This window comes from Protomyctophum bolini (genome assembly GCF_963924005.1).
Source record: "Protomyctophum bolini genome assembly, chromosome: 4".
Taxonomy (NCBI): domain Eukaryota; kingdom Metazoa; phylum Chordata; class Actinopteri; order Myctophiformes; family Myctophidae; genus Protomyctophum; species Protomyctophum bolini.
In genome coordinates this window covers 13,278,078-13,305,634 of record NC_137865.1, presented here as the reverse complement: position 1 = coordinate 13,305,634, position 27,557 = coordinate 13,278,078, and the positions used below count along the sequence as shown (strand labels likewise).

The 27,557-nt window shown below is 43.7% G+C and overlaps 1 protein-coding gene and 1 long non-coding RNA gene across 2 annotated transcripts in view; both read right to left on the bottom strand.

Moving 5' to 3' along the window:
* Window positions 1-27,557, bottom strand: part of LOC308313726 — an 81,075-nt gene that overhangs the window by 36,359 nt on the left and 17,159 nt on the right. The window lies entirely within an intron of this gene.
* LOC308313828 (thimet oligopeptidase-like) lies at window positions 21,140-23,236 on the bottom strand (the record flags this gene model as incomplete). Its single annotated transcript, XM_080761157.1, has 1 exon — window positions 21,140-23,236. One exon carries the CDS (start codon window positions 23,234-23,236, stop codon window positions 21,140-21,142), a length of 2,097 nt encoding a protein of 698 aa, XP_080617283.1.

Below are 27,557 nucleotides of genomic sequence, written 5' to 3'. Positions count from 1 at the left end.
CTTCTATCCAGATGTGTGGGCGCTGGGGTGACTGGGTTTAATGGGCGGTTTGCTTGCGTGGGAAAGCATGTCCATGCCTCGCAAGCCTCGACTCAAGGGACTTGGTGCGTGTGTGTGTGTGTGTGTGTGTGTGTGTGTGTGTGTGTGTGTGTGTGTGTGTGTGTGTTGGCTGGGAGCATGGCGGGTTGGGGGTACCGTACAACAGCGGGCTGCAAGGGGCTGATGACCTCTTCTCATGCTATGGCCACATTCCTGCCATAGTTAAACTGAAACAGAGCAGGGATATCTATAGCAGCTAGGGAGGGAGTTGGTGGACACGCTCTGTGTGTGTGTGTGTGTGTGTGTGTGTGTGTGAGGGCATAGTTTGGTGGAATTCAGAGGGACATTCTACTCCTCTGGTTAGCAGTCTCCATGTTCATTCAGACATTAGTACTTCCTTGATTATGAATACATAACAGTCAATCAAGCAGGGTTAGAAGTACACTGATCCTAGAACAGCAACACATGTCGGGGCCTGATCAGATCAGCCTTGGTGGAGTCGCCTGGAGGAGGCAGGGAGGGAGTCTGTTGCAAGACCCGAAACGCTCAGTGACTCCAGGAAACAACGCTGTTGATGTGTCAAGTTTGTGCATCAGTAAATGTTTTTGAGTGGTGCAACCACTCCCTTACGGAGCTATGTGTGTGGGTGGCTGGGTGGCTGGGTATGAGCACGAAAACAGCATGATTGTTTTTCACCACCTGTGCGCAACCTAACACACACGCATGTATTAACTGTATATATGATGCTTTCGGGTGTGCCAGTACAGTACAGTACAGGGTACAGTAGAGGGACCCCCACACGTCGGTAACTCTGTCATTTCTCTACCGTTCCGGACGCGGAGCGGCTCGCCGAAACCGGGAAACCCCACACGGAGTTGCACCACTCACTTCACACGGGTGTGATTTTTATATTTTTAACAGTAGGCTACATGGAACAGATCCTAGACTGGCAACAATACAGATCAAACGTATAAGGAGAGCAAAGAATCAGATCCTAGATCAGCGACATTGCAATCAACGGACATGTTGGAAAACACAACATTCCTGCCGTTGGCGACACCTTGGTCACATTTGGCCCCAAACATCCCATAAAATTCACACAATTCAACACGTTTTATGTATTTCTTTAGCGGACGCAGGCACCTGTGTCGTGTCTCTCCAGGCTGCCTCAGGGTCAACCGCTCCACATGCCTTTCGTTTCATTCCTGCAAACAGATTTTTGAGACGGTTTTCATATTTCTCATGATCCTCCCTGACTAGGCCCCCATACCTCACTATCTCCTCTCCAACCTCCCATGTGTCTCTGCTCTCTCTCTCTCTCTCTCTCTCTCCCTCCCTCACTCTACTCTGGGTTTTATCAGTAGTTTGTTGTGTATATCGACGATAAAGCACAGCACGGTTCCTCTTTATATTTTGTCTTGTTTTGCTCCATTCTGGTGTCTGGCCGAGTAGAGGAGCAGAGGCCAGCAGTGATGTAAAGTATCAAAGTACTGTACTTTAGTTCCATTTTGAGGTATTTGTACTTTACTGGAGTATTTCTACTCCACTACATCTCAAAGGGCAAATATTGAACTTTTACTCCACTAGAAGTATTTGAATACTGGCTACTTTGTAGATTCTGATTACAAAACCACATTTAACATCTTTATTTGTATTCACATTTTACGAGAAATTTAGTGGATAAAACTCTACAACAAGTGCTTCAGGATACAGATCACGGGTACAGAAAGCATCTCCTTCTCCATATATGGCGACTGCCAATTATTGCAGACACCGAACAGAATTTTGCCAATGCCTTAGCTCTCGGCTTGGGCATGCCTGCAATCTGCAGGCCCCTCACGACTGATTTATGGACATTACCGAGGCTTCCAAATATGAACACAAGTAGTTTACATCTGTAGCCAAGCTGTATAATAGCATCCTTAAGACGCACCTTGGTAAGGAATGCCTCGCCCTCTTCCAGACTGTGGTCAAATGCCACTTCCAAAATGGTCTCAGACACACACACACACACACACACCAGTGTTTCCTGCAGGAAAAAGCTTTGGCATGGTGCTGGGCGTGGGGGGGGGGGGGGGGGGGGGGGGGCTTATGGCGCGCGGCCTAAGGCCGTGCGTCGAAAATTTTGATTAATTAATTAATAGGATTAATAAATTAAGATTAATTCGTATTATTGCTCTTGTATTGCTATTGGAGACACTTGGGGACACTGGGCAGGCACTGGGGAGGCACTAGGGAGATATTGGGGAGGCACTGGGGAGACCCTGGGGAGGCACTCAGGGGCACACTGGGGAGGCACTCAGGGGGACACTGGGGAGGCACTGGGGAGGCACTCAGGGGGACACTGGGGAGGCACTCAGGGGGACACTGGGGAGGTACTGGACATTTCATATCACACACACACCATGATTCAATTCAATTCGATTCACTAGCCCCCTTAAAAAAAAAAAAAAAAAGGGGGGGGTTTTTTTTTTTTGGTTATACGATAGCTTGGCATGGCGCAAATAATTCCAGGCATGGCGCAGCGCCATGCCAAGAACATTGTGCAGGAAACCCTGCACACACACACACACACACACACACACACACACACACACACCTGATCTAGAAGCTCACAGCTTGTAGATCAGTTTTTTTCAAAAGGATTTTTAAACATTTTAAAACCTGGAAAATGGGATCTTCTGCATAATGAACACTTTTACTTTTGGTACTTTAAGTACATTTTGATGCCAATACTTTAGCATTTTTACTCAAGTCAATTTTGAATACCGACCTTGTAGTTGTAACAGACCATTTCCAAAAGAGGGTATTGATACTTTTACTTTAGTAGAAAATGTGAGTACTTTGTGAGGAAGAGGAGGTGTTATTGAGAAAAAGCGTATTGTGAAATCTTGTGGCAGGGAGGGATCCTGTCTGTATGCAAACCAACAGCTCCTCACAGTTTATCTGCACAGTATTCATGATGCGAGCCGCGGACTTTCCAGAAACGAGGGGAGCATATTTCCTCTCTTCCTCTTCTAAACAGTCCAACGTTGTTTGCCTTCTAAGGAAAGTTTTTAAAGTTTCGTTCCCAGCCGGACTGAAGCTGTGAGTCAGATGTGACTCGCAGACTTCCAACTGACTCTAAACAACAGTTGGATGATGGTTGGAGGAGTATGTTGATTTACATTTTTTTTCAAATGAAAACAAAAGCCTTTGTACTATAGCTACTGACAGTAGCTAAGCTATAGTGTGTATTATTCTTAATCTTTATATAATGGCATATACAATACTGTGCCAATAATACTTATGTCAGTACAAGTATCTCCTTGGAGTAGACTTTGAACGGTTTATGAACGGTATGTTGCATGAAAACTATTGGAAAAAGATGTAGCATTACTCAAAAACAGTATTAGAAGTTGTTTGATTAATAGTCGTTTCAATACATTTTGATGCTTGGGAATAAAATTTCAGCTCTGATTGCAGGTCTGTCCTGATTTGGATCTGTATTCTGTACCGAATACCAAACACATTCCATCCAGAGTACAGTGAATGAAACGTTATAATTGTCAGACCATAACAGATCAGAGAATCACGGTCCTGTGGCTCACTAATGGTGATAATATTGTGTGTGTGGTGAGCTCTCTGGTGGTACAGCCCTTAATTAACCAACACCGCAGCGAAAAGTCCCCCCGTTTGTCTCGAGGCAGCCTCTGAAACTGGCTCAGCTTAATTAAACTTGCCAACCCTTCTTCTGGCCAGCCACCCACCATTAAACCACAACCCATTACCCCAGCAGTTCCCAGGGTTCTCTCCAATAGGGTCCGTCAAATCACTACATATCGTTGCTGTCGGGCAGAAACCTATGATCTACATATACACTGATGTGTTGTGGACTTTAGTAAATGAATGCCCTACCTGATCATAGTACAGCGTCACACAAAATCAAAAGCAGCAGATCTACAACCTTGAAATGTGGTGCGAAGCGACAGCTTTTCAGCTTGTAGATCTGCTACTTTTGCTATTAAGGGTCGTGAAAAGTAACAGTTTAGTAACAGTTTTGGACATATGAGGATTCCACCCGACAGTCAGAGACCACATGTGTGCGATATGGATGGTTGAAAATGTGCATAGATCTGTGTGTGCGTGCACGCGCACATCACGGTGCGTGTGTGTGTCTCAGGGAGGCAGAGGGGGATACAATTATTGCAAAATCTGAACATTTAACTAGAATGTTGTGGAGATGAGTACTCTAGTGTGTCCGACCCCTGGTAGACAGACTGGAGACTCTTCACGCTGTGAAGAACCACTACTGTAGGTTAGAATTATAATAATAATAGTACAGTAATATTATAGTTATTGAATAACTTGCACATTGAGGGGACAGAGTTGCTGGTACTAGTGCACTAGACACTAACCCTGCATCCTGTCAACAAGCTCTTATGCTAAAATCGTGACGTATCTATTATAAAGTATCTATAATTTTTTGGAGAAGTTGCAGAGAACGGATGAATGGAAATGACAAACTTAGAAAGAAACTTGAATAAATTGTAAACATAAGCAAAGAAACATTCAATAAAAACGATAAAGGGATTAGGCATGATTTAGCCTACTGTCGGTCTCTTATCAAATGAACAACAGTTCAGTTACATTTCTTCCTGGCACTTCATCCACTAGTCATCATTGTATCACTGTTTGATGTGTCTATGTTTTATGTTCAGTCAGCATATTTATTCACCAAGTTATACATTGTATATTCAGGGAAACGTAACGTACCAAATATGCTTATTGATTTGTGTGCCATTTGACCCAACCCATATGTGCTGAACACGCCGCCAGAGGCATTTGCATTTGAAGCAGGTCATTAAATCTAGCTACAAAGGAAGACTCCAGCTTGTAAATATAACGAATCAAGGCAGTTTTGTCTCCCAGAATACTAAATAACGTGTCATCAATCTAAATCATCTATAATTAAGTTCAATTTCAAGTTGTCTGTTGGTGTGTCTGTATGCCCGGATCATGCCACACACACACACCCATATATGGAGCTTCCCGACTTCAGTGCAAATCGCATGCTTTCAACACGGGACCAGCATTGTGTCGACGGGACGGGGACGACACATCAAACGGCGGTGAAAAGTTGACTCGTCCGTTCGCATGAAAATACAAAGGATTCGTCAGCGGACGCGTCACTGACTGTGATTTATAAACGGCTTTGAGTCCATGTTACTTCCATGTTGCGTAGCATAACTGTCAAATCATTTGTATCTTTACCGTTCATGTGTGCTCTGTGGGCAGCAGCAACAAGCTGTAGGTTATTTTGTCACAATCACGCTAATAAAACCAAACGCTACACGTAACGGTACAGGATTATTATTTCATGTCAAAACGAAAAGATGATGTTACCCAGGTAAAGTAGCCTCGATGCCCAGGCTTTCATCTCGTCTGCGCGTAATGCCTAATGTGTCACTCTACATGTTTAACTAAGTTTTCCACATGTCCAAAGCAATTCATGAAAAAGACAAAAAGACAAATCAAACTATCATTGTTGATAATGATAGAACGCCATTTAGGTCAATGATATATAACAATAAAGGGTAGCCTATTTAAGGGCCAGTCAACTGTCTTCCGTGAGAACGTTAGGTTTTGGTACGATGACGCGCGACCCTCCCCCCTTCTCTTCTTGCCGGTCGGTGAACATATGAACTGTCAGCCAGTCCGTGAACATATGAACTGTCAGTCAGTCGGTGAACATATGAACTGTCAGCCGGTCCGTGAACATATGAACTGTCAGCCGGTCGGTGAACATATGAACTGTCAGCCGGTCCGTGAACATATGAACTGTCAGCCGGTCCGTGAACATATGAACTGTCAGTCGGTCCGTGAACATATAAAAGGTTGGGAACCCCTGCATTAAACCCAGGGAAGAGTCTGTGTAACCACTTTAACCATTGAATGTGGGCAACCTCAGTCCTGAGGGTGCAATGCTAATGCTCACAAATAAGCAGCGGTTCCAGTCCGGACCAATTTAGCCAATTTGCTGAATGTCATCCCCCTACTCTCTGAATGTCATCCCCCTACTCTCTGAATGTCATCCCCCTACTCTCTCCACATTCCTGTCTCTGAATGTCATCCCCCTACTCTCTGAATGTCATCCCCCTACTCTCTGAATGTCATCCCCCTACTCTCTGAATGTCATCCCCCTACTCTCTGAATGTCATCCCCCTACTCTCTGAATGTCATCCCCCTACTCTCTGAATGTCATCCCCCTACTCTCTGAATGTCATCCCCCTACTCTCTCCACATTCCTGTCTCTCTTCACTGTCAAAAATGCTAAAAAAGAATGACCTCAAAATATTTAAATAAAAGATGTAGATGTATCACATAGATGTTTCTGTTGAGGATAACACATTCCCTGGTTAGGAGCGAGTAAGGCTGAGACCAAACAATGTACTGTATTTACGCAGAACAGCAGAATGCCATCAACTCCATCAGGGTTTCAAATCAAATCTCCTTCCCCCGGGGTGTCCCGGACAATATTTACACATGAATTTTAAAAAGGCTATCTGTGTGTTTGATCTATTCTAAACAGACCAATGGCCTGGCAGATGTTTCACTGCAGGAATTGTGGCATTAATTTCAGATTTCATTTTTATTTCCTGCCGTCATCATAGCTTTATCTTTGTCCCGTTACTGCCCGCTGTGAAAAATAAAACTGAACTTCTCTTTGAGGATCAGCATTCGATACTGCATCGTCATGTTGAACTGCAGCTCTGTTTGAGAATGCATATTCCCAACAGATTCAGGGAGCAAAGGTCAAAGAAATCTGGACTGTTCCAACATTCAGAATGCATTGCATTGACAACTATGACAAGTAGGAGTATATTAATTTACTTAGACTTGTACTGTAGTCACAATCAATTCAACACTTAATACACTGGAGTCTCAATATGGCACCGGTGCAGAAAAAGGATTTTAACCACTTAAACCATATATTTTGTTGACCAGGGGTCTATTTGGCCCCCTCCTTTGTTACATATACACCAAATCTCTATGTCAAAAATAGCCAATCTACAAGCTCATACAAGGCATTGCATCGTTGCAACACTGTATATTCGCCTATTTTCACAGAATGTTTGCCTATTTGGTATCAAGTACAACATGCCCAGAATAGGAAGGAATTTAAGAGCATAATAAATGCAGAGCGTAATAAATCTACACAGACTGAAGAATGTGGACATATTGTACAGTTCCATTGGTGCAATAGAGGACATAGCAGAAAATACATTCAACGGACACATACATGACTAGACACAATATGCAGAATACAATCAAAGGACACGTGTATACAATAGACAGTCACCCAACCAAACATGCAAAAAATGTATTCAATGGACACATATACATTAGACATAACATGCAGAAAAGACATACAATGGACACTAAATTAGACACAACATGCATTCAGACGGTGCAGGGTGCACTAAACTAGATAAGCCTTATTTAATTATAAAATCAACAAAGTGCAGCGGTTCTCCACGTGGGGGTCCAGGGACCCTCAGCATTCCTTGAAGGGGTTCCAAATAGAGCCTTTACTTACACGACTCTAACTCTAACTCTGTTCTACTCAGAGGAAACAAATGGAACCAAACCGACATTCCATTTTCCAGAGGTTTGGGGTCCTTGAAATTAAAAAGTTTGATAAAGCACTGAGCAAGTAGATAGGAGTGCAACCTAGTGAGGAGATGCCCACTCACTTCCTACCTTCAAATCTGCACTGAAAACCCACATGTTCAGAATCGCAATTCCAAACTGATGTGTTTTTAAACTTGTTATATGCACCGTTTTATTCGTTTTACTCTTGTAATAGTTTTTTCTAATAAAGTTGTCATTTTTCTTGTCACCCCCCGCCCCCTGGTCCCAATACATGTAAAGAGTCTTTGAGTGTCATGAAAAGCGCTATATATACAGTAAGTCCCAGATATTATTATTATTATTAACCTAATCGAGGGGGGGCGGGGGTTTGGCGGGGGAGTGGGTTCACTGAGCTGAGTGAGCACTAGCCGAGGTTAGGGTCATGTCTATCCCCATAGGCACTAATAAATGGGTCAGGGGGCCAGAGAACAGAGGTCAGGGCCAGGGTCATACCTCCCCTGAGATTTAAAGTGGTTGCAATGTGAAAAATTCATATGAGGGCTTCGACCATTTGCAAACATTAGAATAATGCTGAAATAAAGGGTGTTTACACTCTTTTCAGCCTGACATCCAGGTGTTGGGCATGCCATGTCGTCGTCATACAAATGCATTGCGATGCAACATGTGGTGAGCTTGTAGATTAAACTTTTACCTATAAAAACAAATAATAAGACAAGAAGGGATTTAAGTGGTTACTTATGATGATGTATGGGGTAAGATAGTCAGAGAGCAGCAGAGCACAAGAACTACGTATTGTATAAGAAACTGCCAAATTATTGTTCTTCCACTGGTTCAGTGCTGTGGACTCATCGTCATAAACTCTGATTAGAAACTTACATTTGTAAGGGGAAATCCTCATTCACCCCAATCTTCCTCAGAGAAGTTGTGGGGGGGGGGGGTTTATCTAATCTTTGTTTCCCCTGGCGAGTGTGGTGTAATTTTGTATTGTCTACTCTGTGCATTATGACACAGACCCACCAGGATTACCCTGTGTTGACTCAGGGAAGCTTTGAGAGATCCTGCTGTCTATTGATCGCTGAGCTTCCCCTTCACACTGATTGCCCTTGTTAAATTGATTAGTATATCCGCTTCACTTACTTCCCTGCAATGACCATCTCACACTGGAAAACCCCGACTGTCGGTATACTCGGATGTTTGCGGTCACATGATCCCATCGATATTCTTTTGGAGACCCACGCTGATGCCCTCAGGTCCTCCCCAATACGCACGGCGAGTTTGAAGTGGGTATATATTAGGGGTGCAACGGTTTTCAACCGAAAACCGAACCGTTCGGTTCCACATACACGGTTCAATGCGCTCTAATGAACCGCGCTATTTCGGTTTGCATTAATTCATTTATTACAGCTGCGAAGAATGTATTTCTCGGTCACACACTGGCCTACTTAGAAGTCTAGCACTCTATCGGTCACACACCGTCCTACTAAGAAGTCTAGCACTCTTTCGGTCACAGAAGTGTAGCACTCTGTCGGCCCACCCCCTACACACACACACACACACACACACACACACACACAGAGAGAGAGACGGCATGATGAGGAGAATCCAGCACTCGTCTTTAAACGTCGTTCTTGGAATAATTATTGATCGTCATACACAGAGACACACACAGCGGAGTAACCTCGCGCCAACAGGCTTCTAAGCACGGTCGTTGTAAGTTTGTTCAGATCTGATTCTGCATCTGCACTCGCTGTTTGAGTGCTAATTAAGAGGGAGAGTGAGAGCATAAACAACCCGCAGCAGGACATTCATTCCGTCAGAAAAGTACCAACAAAATACTCCCATGTCCAATCCATGACTGTAGATAGAAGCCCTTCTTCTAATAATATAAGCATAATATCCTTAAATCCTCATGTAGACTTATTGTAAACTTTTGTAGGCTATTTTTCTGAGACACGACGCATTCACTGTGAATGACTCCCCTCCCAGGAGGCACTCTCCTCTCCTCTTTCCTGCATGTGCTTAATGCCCCGTGTGAGCGCATAGGTGCATTTATTTCGCCTTGAAAATAATGATGAGGCACATTAAAATAGCAATATAAGGTATTTTTCCCCCTTTCAAGTTCAAAATAATGAAAAGGCAGAAATGCCTAATAAAATAATATATGCTAAAAAGAGAAGAAAAGAAAATGCTATAAATAAACTTTTTTGAGTGGTGCAAGCCACTGCCTGGCTGGCTGGCTGGGTATGAGCATGAAAACAGTGTGGTTGTTTTTCACCACCTGTGCACAACCTAACACACACGCAGATTATTAACTGTATATATGATGATTTCGTGTGTGCCAGTACAGTGACACTAGTACAGTACAGTACAGTAGAGGGTACAGTAGGGCGCGTTCCTGGGGATCACTTCACAAGGGGGTATTTTTTTTTACTGTACCGAAACCGAACCGAAACCGTGGCCCCCATACCGAGGTTCGAACCGAACCGTGGTCTAACTGAACCGTTGCACCCCTAGTATATATATCGTATATGGGCATGGCTGGCATGCAGTCTGTTCTGCGGTTCTGGACAACAGACGCATGGCACAGTGCTGTGCCCTCAGGTCGTCTTTGGTAAGAATAGTAGGAATGTTCGTCCCATTAGGACATGCACATAATTGGGACAATAGGGTTCTTCATGTGATTGAATTAAAAGGTATATTCAGTGATTTCACTTAATTCAAATATCACTTATTTTTTTGTTTTGTTGTGATAATCCTCCCTCCCGAGCCTGGGGCAATATGCATTGCAAAGGCAGATGAAGGCTGGATACAGGAGGCTAGTGACAAACCATGCATGCTTTGGCCCATTGGGACTCCGAAGAGGTGAATCAATAATAATAAAAACTAAAATGTAATCATACAAAGTGAGAGACTCGTGAAATGAAGTCCGCTGGGCAACAGGACTGTCCTTGAACTAAAGTCATGTCAATACAGGCAGTCATGGTGGATCGATGCCCCGAGTGAGAGTCTGAAGCACTGATGTAAATCCCTCTCTCTCTCACACAAACACACCCCTACGCTCTCCCAAACCCCCCGGCATTCCCATAATTCCATGCTGATTGAAACTGTGGAAACCAACAGCTGTGAGATTTCCCATCAAACACCCTGAGAGAGAAGAGGGACACACACACACACACACAGACCGACAGACAGAACAATTTGATGGCTCTAGTGCTCCTACTATTGGTTATTCAACATAAAACTAAATGACTCAAGCGTGCTTTCAACAAGGCACCTAATAAACATTCCGCAGAACGTCACACATCACTGCAGCAGTGGGACAGGTACCCGAAAACATTGTCATTGTTTTGACAGATTGAAATGTTGTGCTGGTCATGTCTGGACATGTCTTTAACCCGCCTCCTGATTTGTCGTGATTGGTTGAGAACTCTGTACTTAGGATTATTCAGTCTCAGCTTTCTATTCTGTCTTTCTGTGTCCACAGTAAACTGGGTTTATACAATGTAGGCCAGTTTTAAATTACGTCAAACTAAAAAAGGGCAAGATATACTAGCCGACTGCAGCATACCAGTGTCAAATCTGCCAACATCTCTCAGGATTTAGCACAACGACTTATTGCGATTATAACACAATTATACTTGACATAGTACTATGTAGAATTAGTGCTGATATTGCTTGATACTTCCATTAGAAGGCCTCGAGATCAGATCAGTCACAATGCAAGGTTGGAACTCAATGTTGTATAATTCACAATGATGATGATTTCATACTGAAACAGGACTGTGGTATAATTCATAATAATTATGATTTCATACTGGCGGGGGGTGAACTGAGTGGTGCAACTCAGAGACTACACTTGTCTGTTGTCATGTATGCTTGTAGATCGCTTGTTTTTGGCGATTTGCTGCAGTTTTGGGTGGATCAGACTTGCTCCCATTGCATTCGTTCAGCCTACTGTCAATTGGATGTTTTGGTACTCGGGTCAAAGTACCGAGATGTACGAGTACTTGAGGGTGGTATCGGCCCGAGTAACCCATACCAGTATCGGTACAACTCTAGTAAAAAGGTAGCGTTGTTCTTCATGAATAGCCTTTAGCCTACCATATTGAATTGAGACGGAATGAAACAACAACCTAAAAGCAAATCACACTTTCCCGTCCCGGACATTTCATTTGTGTCATCGATCTCTTGGCCTACCACTGCTAGTACAAAAGTAATGACTGCTACTAGTACTACTGCTACTGTTACTGTACTGCCTGTACTCCTCACTCCTCTGCTGTGTTTGTTTTGTGTGTGTTTTTATAGACCAGAGAGACTTCCCACCTCACACTAAACACAGCCGCAATGAGATGCTTCTCAACTACTCTTAACTGCTGCATTTTCATCACCGCCTAAAAAAAAAGGCCACAGCTGATTTATTCGGCACATTACTCAAAATAATGCCGCGCTCGAGTTTAACGAGGGTTACATAAAGTGTGATGTCATCAGCAGCATATAACTAATCGACTGCAGGCGACACTGGAAAGTCTGCAGGATTCTAAACTACGTCCATCTATAGACATGGTAACGCCCCGCCTGTCTCTGATTGGCCTACCGAAACTGCCCGTCTTACCAGACCGCCGAGGTGGATAGTCTGGTGACACCGAAGCGAGGTTACACCATGGTGGGAATTCTACAGGAGTAGTTCACCCCAAAAAGTACTTATTGTCTATACATTATTACACACTCCATGAATCCTTGAATTCATGGAGATTTTGTTTGGCTTTTGTCACAGACTAAGCCAATAATTTGATGACCAGCAGAGTGAAAGAGCCCACTCAAAGAGTCTGCTACTGACTCTGAGTGATGACCTGGTCATCCAATTATTGGCTCAGGAATGCAAACAAAACTAAACAAAACTCCAGTCAAGGCTTCATAGTGTGTAATTGATAGAAATAAGTAATGTTTTGGGTGAACTATTCCTGAAAAGTATTTACACATCCCTGCACAAACACTCAAAATTAACATCAAGGCAATTCCGTCTAGGGTTAGAGATGCGTGTGCGTGTGTGCGTGTGTGCGTGCACACACACAAAAACTGTCCTAAATAAAGGCAGAGTAAAACACCATCCCTTCAGTTCCTACTTTTATCAATGCTGAAGACCATGTTTAACAAAACATTCAAACATTCACATCCTGCAAGTCTTGAGAAGATAAAGATAACAGCCATAACAACTCTCTAGTCTCCACCCGCACTGAATGAGTGTCAAGCCCTGGTTCTCAGCTAAATCTTTAAACAGGGAGTGCCACATATTTTTCCAGTTTTTCATGTGTCTGTGAGGTGACAGTACTTCATTAGATACCCTGGAGTCGTTTTTATGTGCAATGGTGTATTAACTTTGTATTTAGGGTTTCTTCCTGGAGGCTGAACCGTTGACAGTCAAACGGGCCAATGAAATAAACAGTAATATAGTGACATCACACTATCAGACCCTCACTTAACCCCTCCCACTTTATCATACAACTACATCTGTGGGTGTGGCTTCAGTTCAGGTGGATCACCATCCATCACCACCCACCAGGCAAACCAGGCATACTTAAGGCTCATACATAGTCTGAATTTTCGGTGGTGGGGTGATTATGCCTCCCGAATATGGTCAAATCTGCCATATCTGCTGGCACTCGAGCGCCTATATTTTGAAAGATGCTGGCGGCTACAGAAGTGTCAACAGGGACACAGCCTACAGGACACAGGCATTGGGCTTCCAAGTTCAACCATAGTTTCCAACATGCCTTAATTGGGTTCCCAAATCCCTTAGTGGGCTTTGGGTTTACGGGACTAATTGCACTATAAGCTGCCCCCAAATTTTATTCTGATCAAATACTGTGAGTCATCATCAGCTATGAGCAGCAAAACATTCCCTCACACGCTCTGCCTTCACTTCATTCCCTAATAGATTGGATTCAATTCCATGATCAAATTCTTTGATAAATCTCCGCACACGATTGAAGTGAACTGATAATAAACACTGGGATAATAGCGCAAGAATGTAAATTAAAGCACTGCAGGCAATGCCAGGCATGGCACAGCACCTTGGTCTCAACCCTCTTTGCAGCCAACATACACAGAGCTATGTAAAGACTTGTTAGCAGAACACAGTCTAATGGATGTAGAAGAGAGTGTGTTTTTAGTTTCAGGTTGTTGAACATGACTCAGGTCCTCAACACAGAGTCCAACACTAATATTTATTAAATCTGCGGTCTGACAGGCCAGGAAGTGTGTGTGTGTGTGTGTGTGTGTGTGTGTGTGTGTGTGTGTGTCTGCGTGTGTGACTGTGTGTGTTTGAATATTATGTGCATGAAACGCCCAAACTAGCCAAACTGACCCTTCATTTGAGAGCATTGTGTGAGAAAAAGGGGGGAAAAGGCCAGATTAAGTGTGGTTGATGTCATCTGTTCCTGATTGTACCCATGACCATTTCCTTCCTGTGGATCTAACTGGCACAGAGCTGTTCTAATGTGGGTGGATGGTTAAACATCTGCACGTGCCCCGTCAATAACGGGTCTAAAGGATTTAGAACAGCAGTTGTAAGACATTACTTAGTAGCAGTACTTAGTTGCATTCTCTGCTCGCGCACAAGTACGCCACGTATTGTACGCTTGTGTGCAGTTATGGAATCGTGCATTTCCCGTCAGTGTGTTGGTCGGGGTGAGAGAGCATGTGACATCACGTGACATCATCAGGGATGGAGATCAATGTCAACTCATCATCAATATTAAGCCATATGGAAATCCCTGATGTCATCAATATTATATATATTGGCCAACAACTCTAAATCTCACCTCAAACCCGTAGATCTCCATATATGAAGCTGACCTGTTCGGAGTTGACGCCACTGATTGGATCGGCAGCAGATTTGAACAGGAATGTTTCCCGTTCAAATCTGCTGCCGGGCCAATCAAATTAAGCATGAAAATTTATGAGGAAATGAACCAGGACAGGAAACATGGGCATATTCTTCTTAGAATATGAATATTAGCAGAATCGCGGCAGATATGCGGCAGTCCCGTTATCATTTTTATCAACATTAATATGGAGGTATTTGGTAAAACTAGCATGTAAACCTTTTCATGGCTGTTCTCTAACCAGGCGCTTTCAGAAGCTGGTAAAATAAATGTGTTATTTGATTATGCCCATATCGGCCCAGCACTTATCTTATTACTAGAGGCCTACTTAAAACATTGCACAAACAGCTGAAGTGACAAATACACAACCATTTTTCCCAGACTTCCGTGGGTCAGGACAGGAGATAGCTTCCCCAAGTTCCCCCATAGCTCTGATTGCCAAGTTCAACAAAAGAACCAGTGAAGTTAGTCCTGTCAGCCGGGGAAAGCCATCCTTCACAACTAACTGAAAGGCTGGCTGGCTGAATGACTGAATGACTGAACCAACCACAGGAGGTTAACCAGGCTGCCAGGATGTGTGGGCTGAGTGAAATGACACATGCATTTTAATCAGCCATAATGAAGATTTTAACAACAAGGCTTTTATACCACCACTGTTTCCATTTCTGAGGCAAAACTCCATGATCTCGTAACGGAGTGCGAACCTTTTTTTTTTTACGCAGTGGTAACAAAACAAAAATCATCTCTCTCTCTCTCACTATTGAGTATTTGTGTTATTCAGAAATGGTGGTGTGAACATTCTGTGAAAATAGCAGATCTACAAACTTACACTGAGCTTGTACATCAGCTATTTCGGTGGAGGGATTAGGTGTAGAGGGGGAAAGGAGGGACCCCAAGTATAGACCCCTGGGGTACCATCCTGGTCAACAAAGTATACATAAAGTTCTGGACAATAAATGGAAATAGGAAAAATTTCAATACGACATAAAATCTCAATGTTTAGTCCATGAATGAAAATCAGCCCAGTTTTGGAACAACGCCGAGTTGAGAGAAGGAGCTGGAGGCTTTTGATGTCGGACCTGGCGATACCGCAAGGGATTTGGATGGGAAGGAAATACGCAGCGCTCAACACAAAATTAAATCTAATACTTTTGCGCTCCTTCAGTCCCCAAGCAGCAGCAACATTTGCCGCTGTAAACCTGCAGGGCAGGATGGAGGGCTGTGAGGAGGCGGAGAATCCCTTGTATTTTCTTCTTTATTTCCCCCATGTGCCAACTAAAAGTTGTATTATTAACCCTGCTCAAAAACCAAGAGAAGAATAATAATCAAGTACGTGAGCATGACATTGTAGATCATTGAACATTTCTTTGAACATTTTCACCTATGCCCAAAACAGAGAAAGATAGAGACATGCCCAAAATAGAGACACTCGCTCGCACGCGCTCTAGTCTGTGTTAATAAAGAAAGTTAATACATAAATGCCCTTATGTACAGTATTATGGGCATCGGTGTATAGTAAATACTCAGATTTCGGCATTAAAACAACCATAACCAGTGCATCCCATGCTCTTGACTGCTGGCCTGGAGGTTTGGTTGTGCATGGAGACCATTTAAACACAGGCCAAAGGAGAGCCAGGCATGAGAATTTGATGTAACCTAAATATCTATGGTTGCATCTACATTAATTTCCTCCTCTCAGACCAGATTGGTTATGTACACAAACTGGTTGTGTCTGTATGAGGAGAGGAGCTGAGACAAGAATGGTGATCAGAAGAGAGGAAAAAGGATGAGATAAGAGAATATAGAGAGAAAATAGAAGGAGAGGAGGATGACATAATGGTTGCCTGTGAAGCGCATCTTCAGGCTAAGCGCTGTTCTCAAGGCAATAAAAACACCCAAGAGTTCTCTCAGTGACCTTTAAAACGAGGAGCTGGAAACTTGGACACCTCCTCGCCCAAACTCCACATTCTCAGATGGAGAGGAGTGAACAAAAAGTTCAGGAAAAGGCTGTCGTTTTCTCTGAGTGGCAGGCGGACTGCAATCTGCACGTGAACTTTCAGTGAATATAAAAAGGATTTATCTCTTTCTCTGAAGCTCTTCAATGCATGACAGAAGGAAGACCTGAATTTTATCAGAATCAGAGATTTAGCAGCCGTGTCCAAACGTTTTCATACAAACAAACTGAGCTCACAGACAGCAGCGGAAGTAATACACCATGAAAGTAAAGAACCACGATGCCCTGACCTCCGTTATGACGATTACTGAATACTGACAATGAAATGCATTATATCAAATCTCTCCAAAGTTACTATAGGCGATATTAGAGAATGGATCCAAATCCCAGACTCATGGCTTAATGTGGAAGTGTGAGCAGTTGAGCATGACACTAAACTGATCCAATGTGCAGGTTTGCGCCTTGCATGATTGCCTCTAGTGTTGGTGTTATATAAATCCACAATTTTATATGAATTGTAAGAGTTAGTTCATAAAGAGCAGCCAAAGAAAGGGAATGAGTCAAATACCTCAAAGGTTGGACCTTATAAGTCAAAGTCAACAAATGTGTCTCCGTGTTTGTATCCGTTTACACAAATCAGATTTTTGCTTTCAGTGTTTAAATTGCAAGGAAACCAAGAATATTTGCATGGATGGTTAAATACTGTACATGGTCGGGTGGAATCCTCATTATGTGCAAAACTGTTACTTTTCAGGATTCAAAATCAATAATAGCTAAATTAGCAGATCTACAAGCTTAAAACGTGTTATGTAAACGTACAATTTTTGCTACTTTTGTGTGACACAATTGGGCACAAATTTATAAATAAAAAAAGGAAACTAAACAAAAAGTTAAAATATGGAGATAAGTGGTTTCTACCCAATATCCAACTAGAGAATTTGTCTGCCAGCAGCTATACCCCACTGTTCTGGAACTCATGATGTCATTGTTGTTCCCGTTAAGCCCTCACGCTGAGCCAATAGAGGCAGGGTGTGCATCACTCACAGACACCGTCAGACACTATATTTAACCCCCCTGGTTAACAGGACAGGAGAGACTCTGCTCAACTCACTTCCTAACAGACCCTTTTGTTTGTCCAACCCTTTACTCATTATTTTCCCTTTTCAGGTAATCTTTTCTCCACCCTTTTTCACTCTTTGAAGGCTGTCACCTAATGTTGTCTATATTCCCTGATCCTGACCTGAACCATACAACTTCCTCTTTCACAGAACCCATGAAATATTCTCTTCTTCGATGTCTTTGTTCTTCTATCATTCTCAAATTAGGGACTCCTTGAGGCTGTCACAAGGCCACGTGACGTCACACACCGTGCCATGCCATGTTGTGCCGTTGCCGCATGAGCGCTTATCGTTTGTGTTCCCCAGTAGCAATGGACTTGGAGTCAGGAGCGGGAAGTCCCTAAAACAATCAGTGACAACTGAACAACAGTTACAGTTAACAAGAATGTCACATAAAACGTAATTGCATGCAGAATGAGATTTACACAGCTACAGTACATCGGAGAAGAGGCAGACCATTAACCTCTGTGTGTGTGTGTGTGTGTGTGTGTGTGTGTGTGTGTGTGTGTGTGTGTGTGTGTCTCTACTATGCCCTGTCTGTTGTCTCACAAAGCCTGTCCCATGTGTGTCTTTTGTTGCTTCTTTCATTAGTTTCTTCATCTCATTCCACCCATCGCCCACTATACCCAGCCCTCTCTGTCTCCCTCTCTCTCCGAGGGTGGCCTTTGGCCCTACATCACACACACCGAGAGGGGAAACTCCAGATTGTCTTGGTGAAGGCAGTCATCCATGGCAGCTGAGCCACTGCCACCACCAGTACCTCCTGTTTATGGTTGGCACCCTAATTACAGTTTGGTGGACCGGTACTAACCCAGGTCCAGGAAAGACAAGCTGTGGTTTATTTGTTTTTTTATAAACTCCAGTCCAGTGTCTGCCTTTAAAGTGCAGCCAGTTCAAAGCGTGATGTTTAACGGGACAGGGAGATCTACTGGGATCAGCCTAGATCATCCTCTCGTTCCCAGAAGAAGAACATTGACCAGTAGAAGTCTGTGAAGCAGGAAAGGCAGCATGGTTAAGCTGTACAGAGTGTACGCCAACCTAAACATAACTCAAACACTGGCGCAGGACCCATCGGTGGGTGGTGGACACAGTTTTATGGGTTGCGGGGTAAACATCCCTTTTAACATTTTCTTTTAAGAAGTAGTCAAAATAAAATAGCTGACCGACAAGAAGCTAGCAGGTCGGTTATTATTCTCAGTAGTTTGGGTCCCGGGGCAGACTCGAGTTATAAAGTATGGGAGCCGAACTACTGACCTTTACAATGCCAACTTGAAAACAGACGCGTGTTTGTGCGAGCGCACGCACGCACGCACGCACGCACACACACACACACACACACACACACACACACACACACACACACACACACACACACACACACACACACACACACACACACACACACACACACACACACACACACACACACACACACACACACACACACACACACACACACACACACACACACACACACACACACACACACACACACACACACACACACACACACACACACACACACACACACACACACACACACACAATCTGATTACTGATGTAGATCAGTTAGTGAGTGTGGGTCAAGCACTTCCTCCGGTGTGAGACACCCATGATGCGGTGTAATTACTCCCTGAAGCATGATGTCATCAGCAGCAGAGAGAGCAGAAATGCATGGGGTTAAGTAAGGTTTTAGCAAACAGGCTGTTGTTGAAATGACAGTAAAGACAAATGGCAGCTCTTCTGCTAACTAAATTACAAATGATTCACAGCAAAGCAGCAGCGAGCTTTAGAATGTATACCATTTTAAAAGGATATTCAAGGATATTCAAGGATATTCAAGGTGTTATAAATGTAGTCTGTCGAGTGCATACTTGCTTGTTGAGCGGAGTGCGCAAGTACTTTCGACCGCTACAAACTGTCAAATCTCAGTTTCTCTGTGAAGGAACGTTTGAAATGTTGAATATCGGGAATATCCTGATTCTTGATATTCTGATGATCTTAAGATCTTTGATGAGCTGATGATCTTAAGATCTTATGATCTTTAGAATCCTTTTGTCTCTCCTGGGTAAGACAATTTATTTCACCCTGGCGCAACCTTCGTCTGCTTAGGAATATACCGATGATCTTTAGATTCCTGGGATACCTTCTCTGTCTAGAATAAAGCTTTATGACTTGAAAGAAATTTACTTTTTTGAAACTACTTTTTGATAATGTTGAATGAAACAATGGCAATTGTTTTTATACACTTCAGAAACATAATGTTGTAATGAATACGTACGAGTGACGGCTTTCGATGGTGACGTATGTCAATCAGTGCCTGGTGGATTAAAGGAAATGCCTCTATCTATATGTATATGTAATTTGTAAATTGATTAGCGGTATACTGTGGTTACTTTGCGCCATATGCACCATCCCAGCTGTTCCATGCGTATGCACCGTCCCGTCAATTTTGATGCGTATGCACCGTCCCAGCAATTTTGATGCGTATGCACCGTCCCAGCAAATGACTAATTGTGCCTGATACGGCAGTGGTGAAAGATTACATACATGTATACATACAGTAGCATTACCTTTAATCCTCCAGACATGGAGACGTAATGACGATATGTTTTAGTGTCGGGAGGATTAAAGGTAATGCTCCTATGTATACATGTATGTAATCTGGCACCACTGCCGTATCAGGCACAATTAGTAATTACGTCATTTGCTGGGACGGTGCATACACATCAAAATTGACGGGACGGTGCATACGCATGGAACGGCTGGGACGGTGCATACGAGTCCCGGGCGAAACTAGTACTTGCACGCTCTGCTTGCGCAAGTAATTATAATGTATGAAGGCATATAAGGCTTATTTGCCAAGGATGGAAGCAGAAGTACAGTAATCATTTCACCCATGAGTCCAAGTGGCCGTTTGTTTGTTCCAAATTAGAAGAAATTCCCTCAAGGTGTTCCCCTGAGATCTGGTGTTCATGAGAATGGGATGTATGTTTGAATGTATATAAAACACGAACAAGACAATGCCTCCGGCCACCGCTGTCATCAGTGAGACATAGCAACGGCATGACTCTGTGCAGCACCAAGCTTTACAATGTAGCCTATACTTGAGAGGGATGCAGAAAATTATATATCCCCATGCAGTGGGGGAAAGAACTTAGTACTCACATACTACTGTAAAAGCATCAATACCCTATTGTAGATATAGTCTGTTACAAGTACAAGTCCACTATTCAAAATGTACTTAAAGGGGCATTCCACTCATTTTCAAGATTTTACTATGTCATTAATATACCATAGAGCTGTATAAAAAAGTCCCCCATTCTGTGTTTCCTAGAACTGGAACTTTTCAAAAGCATTGGCAATTGGAAGCACTGGAAGACAAACGACTGTGTCCTGGTGGAAGATGGGACGGTCTAGTCACTCTAGTGGTCACTATGAGTCACTGCAATATACCTGGGCCTGTTCAAACTGACTATTTTTGTCTCGCCCCAAGGGCACTCACCCACTTACTGAGCTGCTTCAAAATTATTTCTGCGTGCGTTTTTCTGCAGCTTCTTCTGGTCTGAACGGGGCATTAGTCCTTTGCTCAGGAGGAATGCTTCCTGCTTCGGTTCACGACCCAAGAAGTTCTTCAGCATCACCTCGGCGTCCTTAGAAGCACCAGGCTTCAGGATGCAGTTCCTGTAGTCCAAACCCACCTCAGGGTTCATGATGCCTTCCCGCTTGAAACGGCTGTAGAACATGTCCATGGACAACACCTCGCTCCACAGGTAGCGATATATTGTTCCATCTCCAACACAAATTGGAGCTGGTGTGTTTGGAGAGGCGGAGACTCCCAGAATGCTCTTGCAAAGCTCGGCATATTTCTTAGCCGGATCCGATGTAGTCTTGTGAAGAGCCAGGTCCAATTCAATATGGACTATCTGCCACAGCGTCGTCATGACGCTGTTGGCGAGGCGAGACCTGATCAGTTTGTCCAGCAGGTCGTTGGGAATCGGAGCTCCCGTCTTGTAGTGTTTGGACATTCTCTGTAGTGGCTCCTTCTCCCAAGCCCAGTTCTCCAGCAGCTGGGACGGAGCCTCCACAAAGTACCTGTCCACGTGGATTGAATTGAACACAGCGTAGTCAACCTGAGCACAAATGATGTGCATGGCGTGACCAAGCTCATGGAGGCAAGTTATCACCTCTTTATGTGTCAGCAGGGCTGTGGGTTTGCTAAAGTTGGTCACTATGGCGACGATGGGCATCTGTCTGCTTCCATCAGGCAGCAGACAGCCAGGCTGCAGGAAGTAGCAAGCTGCCTGTCCGTTCTTTGCCTCTCTGGCGAAGAGGTCAAGGTAGAACTGTCCCACTGCCTGTCCAGAGGAGTGGTCTGTGGCGCAGTACAACGTGACATTGGGGTGCCACACTGGGGCGCCGTGCACTAGGCTGAATGACAGACCCAGCAGGTCCTGGCAGATGTCCAGCACACCTCGTATCACGACCTCCGCTGGAAAATACTCCTTCAACTGGTTGTGATCTACTCCATACTGGGTCTTCACCACCTGGTCCATGAGGTCTGGCAGGTCGTGTGCATACAGCTTTCTGTTGAATTGCAGACCTCTCTTCTGACAGTCCTTCTTTAGCTTACAGAGGTTGGCACTCTCCTGGTCTCTCAGCGGCTGCAGTTTATGGGCCAGCTCCTCCAGGAAGGTAGAGACGTCCTTTGCAGGTTTTGCAACTTTCATCTTCAGGACAGAGTCGGCATGGGATTTAAAGCCCTGCAAAGCGCTCTGCAGTGCACGTAGCTTCGCCAACTCTTTCAACATGGTTGAGTTCTCTTCACAACGTGAATTCTCAATCCTTAGGTTCACGTTGTCTCTCATGAGCGTCATGTCCTCATACAACTTGGACAGCTTCTTATAGGCATCAGAGCTGGCTTTTCTCACCATCTTCCAGGGAGACACTCGCCAGAGGTAGCTCACCATGTTCATCTGGTCAATGTATTCCACCTTAATGTTGGCCAGTTTATGTGAGATGTTATTGACAGTGGTACTGTCCAGGTCCAGGGAACCCACATCATCATATACCTTCTTGGTCTCCAATATGAGATCGTCAGACATCTGTTGTATATTAGAGGCACCCAGACGATTAACTTCTGGAATTGTACGCTCAAAAATTTTTCCAACCCATCTCTCCACATATCTCTTATCCTCTGCAGTGAGACCGTCTTTATCCACCTTCATCCCCAGAGCTACAATCCTCTGGTAGATATTCTCTGTACTTTGCATCGTGTCCAAGTCCACGTCACCGTCTATCATCTTCTCATCTGCCTCTGCGCAGGCGGTCCTCACCTCCTTACTGGGAGACACATGCTGGAGAAAGGCTATAATGTTGTACTGGAGCGTGTACTCGGCATCCGCATGGGCCAGGGCCTTCAGGGTGTTGTCGAAGGTGACACTGTCCAGGGCCAGGGAGCCCACGGTGTCGTATGCCTTCCTGCGCTTGGCAATGACCTTGGCACACTTCCCCCGGATGTGTTCAGGGCCCAGATCCCAGCGCAGAAGGTTCTCAGTGCAAACCCGAGGAGGGTTGCTGATGATCACTTCTCCCGTCTGTCCCATTCAAGTCAAAAACAATCACAGGGTGTCACGCTCCGCTCCTCTGCCCTTGAACTTGGACTGACAACAGCGCCATCTACTGATGGACTAATATGGCATGACCGTATACAACACCATATACGACAGTCTTTGTATAGGCTTTGGACTTATTAGGACTTCTACATTCTGTATGTATGTATGTATGTATGTATCATCCAACAGCCAATAAGTGACCACCATTCTTGGTGACGTAACTAAGTTACGTCACGTTTCAAGGTCGGTATAAGGTCAATCTAAAGGATTTAGAATAGCAGAGAGCTCAGAGCAGCAGTCATATACCTAGCCTGATTAGGTTTAGGTAAAAGACCACAACACTGGTCCAGGGACCACCAGTGGTCCTCATTTAAAACTACAAAATACATTTTGGACACATTTACACATCCATAATTATGACACTATGGCACATTAGGAGTCCAACTAGTACTAGTGGTTTTCATATGTTTTATTTGCAAAGACCCCTGGGTTCAAATGGACTCGTAAGGGTCCGTTCGGTTCCATTTGAACACTCAGAGCTGTTATTCAGGGCTATCTGTGTTTCAGGTAATATGATTGTCCACCGACTCATTTTGTATGTCCGTGGCAAAATAAATATGTTGATGAAAAATGTCCACCACAAGCCAACATGGCGATGACCTCTGTGCTAGACCTTTGTTATAGTAATACAGCTAATCAGCGCCGCTATCTATGACCTTTGAGAAGCCTTTGCGGTACGAGTGGAAGAACAGATGCATGAAATTGCAGGCAAGGAATTTTCTGATAGGACCCAGGCATGACTTCCAACACCCCAGCAAGGTTTGCACAGCTAGGGGCCAATAAGCTATAGCTTAATCCTTGTTCTTTTGGGCTTAAGTTGATTAAAATGTCTTGGATAACTAGTCGATATGTTAATAGGGAAAGCCTGAGTCCTGAGCCATTAACTGAGAGCAGTGGAGACGTGTGTGCATGCCATGTGTGTGTGCTGCTTCCACTGGGCTGAGTTAAATACTTTAATTAATCTGACATGCTTCAATCTCCCTGGAATCGATGTTCTAACTGGGTTGAGTGGTTATTTTCTACTCTGATTAACTAACACATAAAAAAGATATATACGGACTAACGATTATATAAATGTCATGCATGAAGAGACATGAAAATTACAGAAATATTCAGCAGCAGTACAAGTTGCAAGTCCTAAAAACTGGTCCAATGTCTATAACCAACACCCTTTTTAGATTTTAAACATAAGGAAGGAATGATGACAAACCAGTAGCCATTGTCTACTACAGGTTGTAGTGGCCTTTAAATATTATGAACAAGTGAATCACATCACATGACCAGTCACTGCTGGATTCATGCCACCTATACCAAAGTGGCAATAGCCGACAGGTGTCTAGTCTTCGATGTAAGGTTCTATTGCGAGTGGTGTAGAGTAACTAAGTACATGTACTCAATACTTAGTTTATACTTCTACTCCACTACATCTCAGAGGCAAATATTACTCCGCTACAATTATATACAATTACAGTTACGCCATTTGAAAATAGATGATCTACAAGCTCACAATGTCTCGTGATGTGACACATTGTGAGCTTGTAAAGATTGGAAAACTTGGGACATTTGGGACATTGAGTACTTTCTATACTTTTGGTACTTTAAGTAGGCTACATTTTGACGCCAATACTGTAATACTTTTACTCAAGTACATTTTTAATTTCTGACTTTTACTTGTCTTTCTACATTGCAGTTTACTTTAACTTAAAAAACAAAAAAACTGTACTGAACATTAGCCATAAATAGCATCTACACTTCCACAGTAGCTATTTTCAGAGAGTTGGTGTTGTAGAGGGGGGAAAAAGAGCAGAGCATGTATAGTCAATGGTCAGGTTGACTAATCATTGAGGGTTTAAAATGTTTTGTCGTCTGAAAATGCACATGAACACAAACCCAACAAATTAATCCAAAAGACAATGGGCCAGATTCACCAATTAAATGTACGACCCGGTGTAAATGAAGTGTGTATAATCTGTATGCTCAATCTCATGTGTCATTCACCAAAGGTGGTGTAATGGCCTCATTTGTGCATATCGTGGCTGTAGCTCAATTTTGCCTCACCGTCACGGGGAAAGTTTAATCTGCAACACAATCTTATTCAATGTATTGGGGGTCCCTGCTTCATCTCTGTCAGCTTCAGCGAAGGGGTCCTTGGCCTGAAAAACGTTGAAGACCCCTGGTCTATCTATCGCTAGCAAACGCACCTGGGCAGGGAGGTTTTAGTGTGTTGGCACAAGTCCACCAGTTATAGCAAACAACAGGCTGTGTGCATGCCACAGGTAAGTACAGGTTCACATGCATACTTATCCCATGCTCCCCATCCAAGGAAAACATTGCAACATTCAAGCTGTGACCTTACCTTACGCTAGCCTAGTGGTGCAAAAATGTTTACAATGGCAATGCAATTATACAAGCCAAGTAATGAAATAAAAGACAGATGCTCACATTTAAACATTGAGTAATGTCAATGTTTTAAACTGAATTAATTAATCATAGGCCTATACAACAGCAAAAGAAGCGACTATGTCGCATGACCACAGACACAGGGGGTCCCCAGCAAAATGAGTTAATAGTATCAAGGTCAGTTTTGCCAGTTTAACCATACACATCAGCGATTTCAAAATAGCCAATCCAGGATCTACAAGCTCACAACACATCGCAATGTGACACGTGAGCTTTAATATCTGCCATTTTAATTTTAACCACATACTGTACATTTTGTATGGGGTTCCCTGGCCCATGATTTTGTGTCCAATGTAATCCTGGGTGCTACACTCCCTCTGCCAACCTGGGGAGAGCAAAGGACTGACCTCATACTTCCTTCACTGTATGAGGAGTCGAAGCCGCTTCTTTTCAACTGACATGGGGGAGTTTCCCCAGTTGAACGTAGCGCATGGAAGGAACACGTTATTCCAAGTAGTTCCTTTCCCCTCCATCAGGTGCCCCGGCTGGCCAGGGGGAGGCAGTTTAGAGACCAGAATTACTGCATGATAATGTTGGAGAATCACTGGTTTAAACACGGGAAGGAACAAGCCAAAATAAGCAAGTACACACACTTGAACCAAAATAAATACAACTCTGCAAGTTCCGCAACTACCAATACTTAAAATGGACTTTACAGAAAAACAATACCAATATTTTACCAAAAACAAGCCCAAAGTCACTTATAATAAACAGACTTAATTGGCAATACTGGATTTCAATGATGTAGCTTCTCAAAGTTGTAGGTTTGGAAACAACATGGGAGGCAACCTGCTCTGTAGTTACAATTTGCTCTCACTACGGCACGCTGCCGATCCGACCAATACGTCTGAGTCAGTGCCAGGGGTTTGTCAGAGTACCTGTCTGTACATGTCCCTTTTGTGCCCAAACATGTCACGCACCCCTGCATTATTATACTGTGTTAACAGTGTCCACCGGTATCTCAGATTTTGTGATTGTGCACATGAGCGGATGCATACATTGTGTCTAAAATGTTCACATTGTGCGAGACACTGTGTGCACGTGTGCGTGCATGCAGCCAGTTGGTACAGCTGTTCCATTATCATGTTGTACATCCATATTCCATACGACGTGGTACGTTCATCCATTCACCAGTAACTGTACACAGACTCAGAGCAGGCTGCCTGTTCGGACTCCAGTTGAATGCTGGTGTTGTGTTTTATGCTGTGGTATTGTACGTCTGTGATATACTGCACCTTTGCCTGGCCCTTTAATTATAATAACATTGCCCCAGCATGCATACCAGCTGACGTAAGTCTTAGTTTCAATGGACAATGTAAGACGAACAAGACTTCAGTTCAACTCACATTGTCTGACAAAGTGACAGTGACAACAACATTGAACATCGTGTGTGGCAGCCAGTGTGTGTTGGGGGTGGGTGGGGGATATTACTTCAAGCGAAAATGTGGCATCCGGAGTGAATGCAACAGAGCACAGGGTTTCCTGACATTCAAGTGAGGTGATTGTTTTTAATCGTGTTCGGTCGGTGTGATTAAGAGATGGTCTATACACATCGTGCAGGAACCAAGGAATTTAGCCTGTGTGTGGGATTTTATCTTACGTCAGGTAAGGGCACAACAAGCACTCCAGATCTGTGGACACTGCTTTCACGCCATTCTCAGACCCGCCCTACAGTACTCTGCAGTCTGCTAGCCTGAATAAAGCCACGATATCATGGCTAGAAGCTCAGGACACTATGTAGGGCATGCTTGTTTTCATGTGATGGAGGACGGGTATCGTTACATGGGCATGG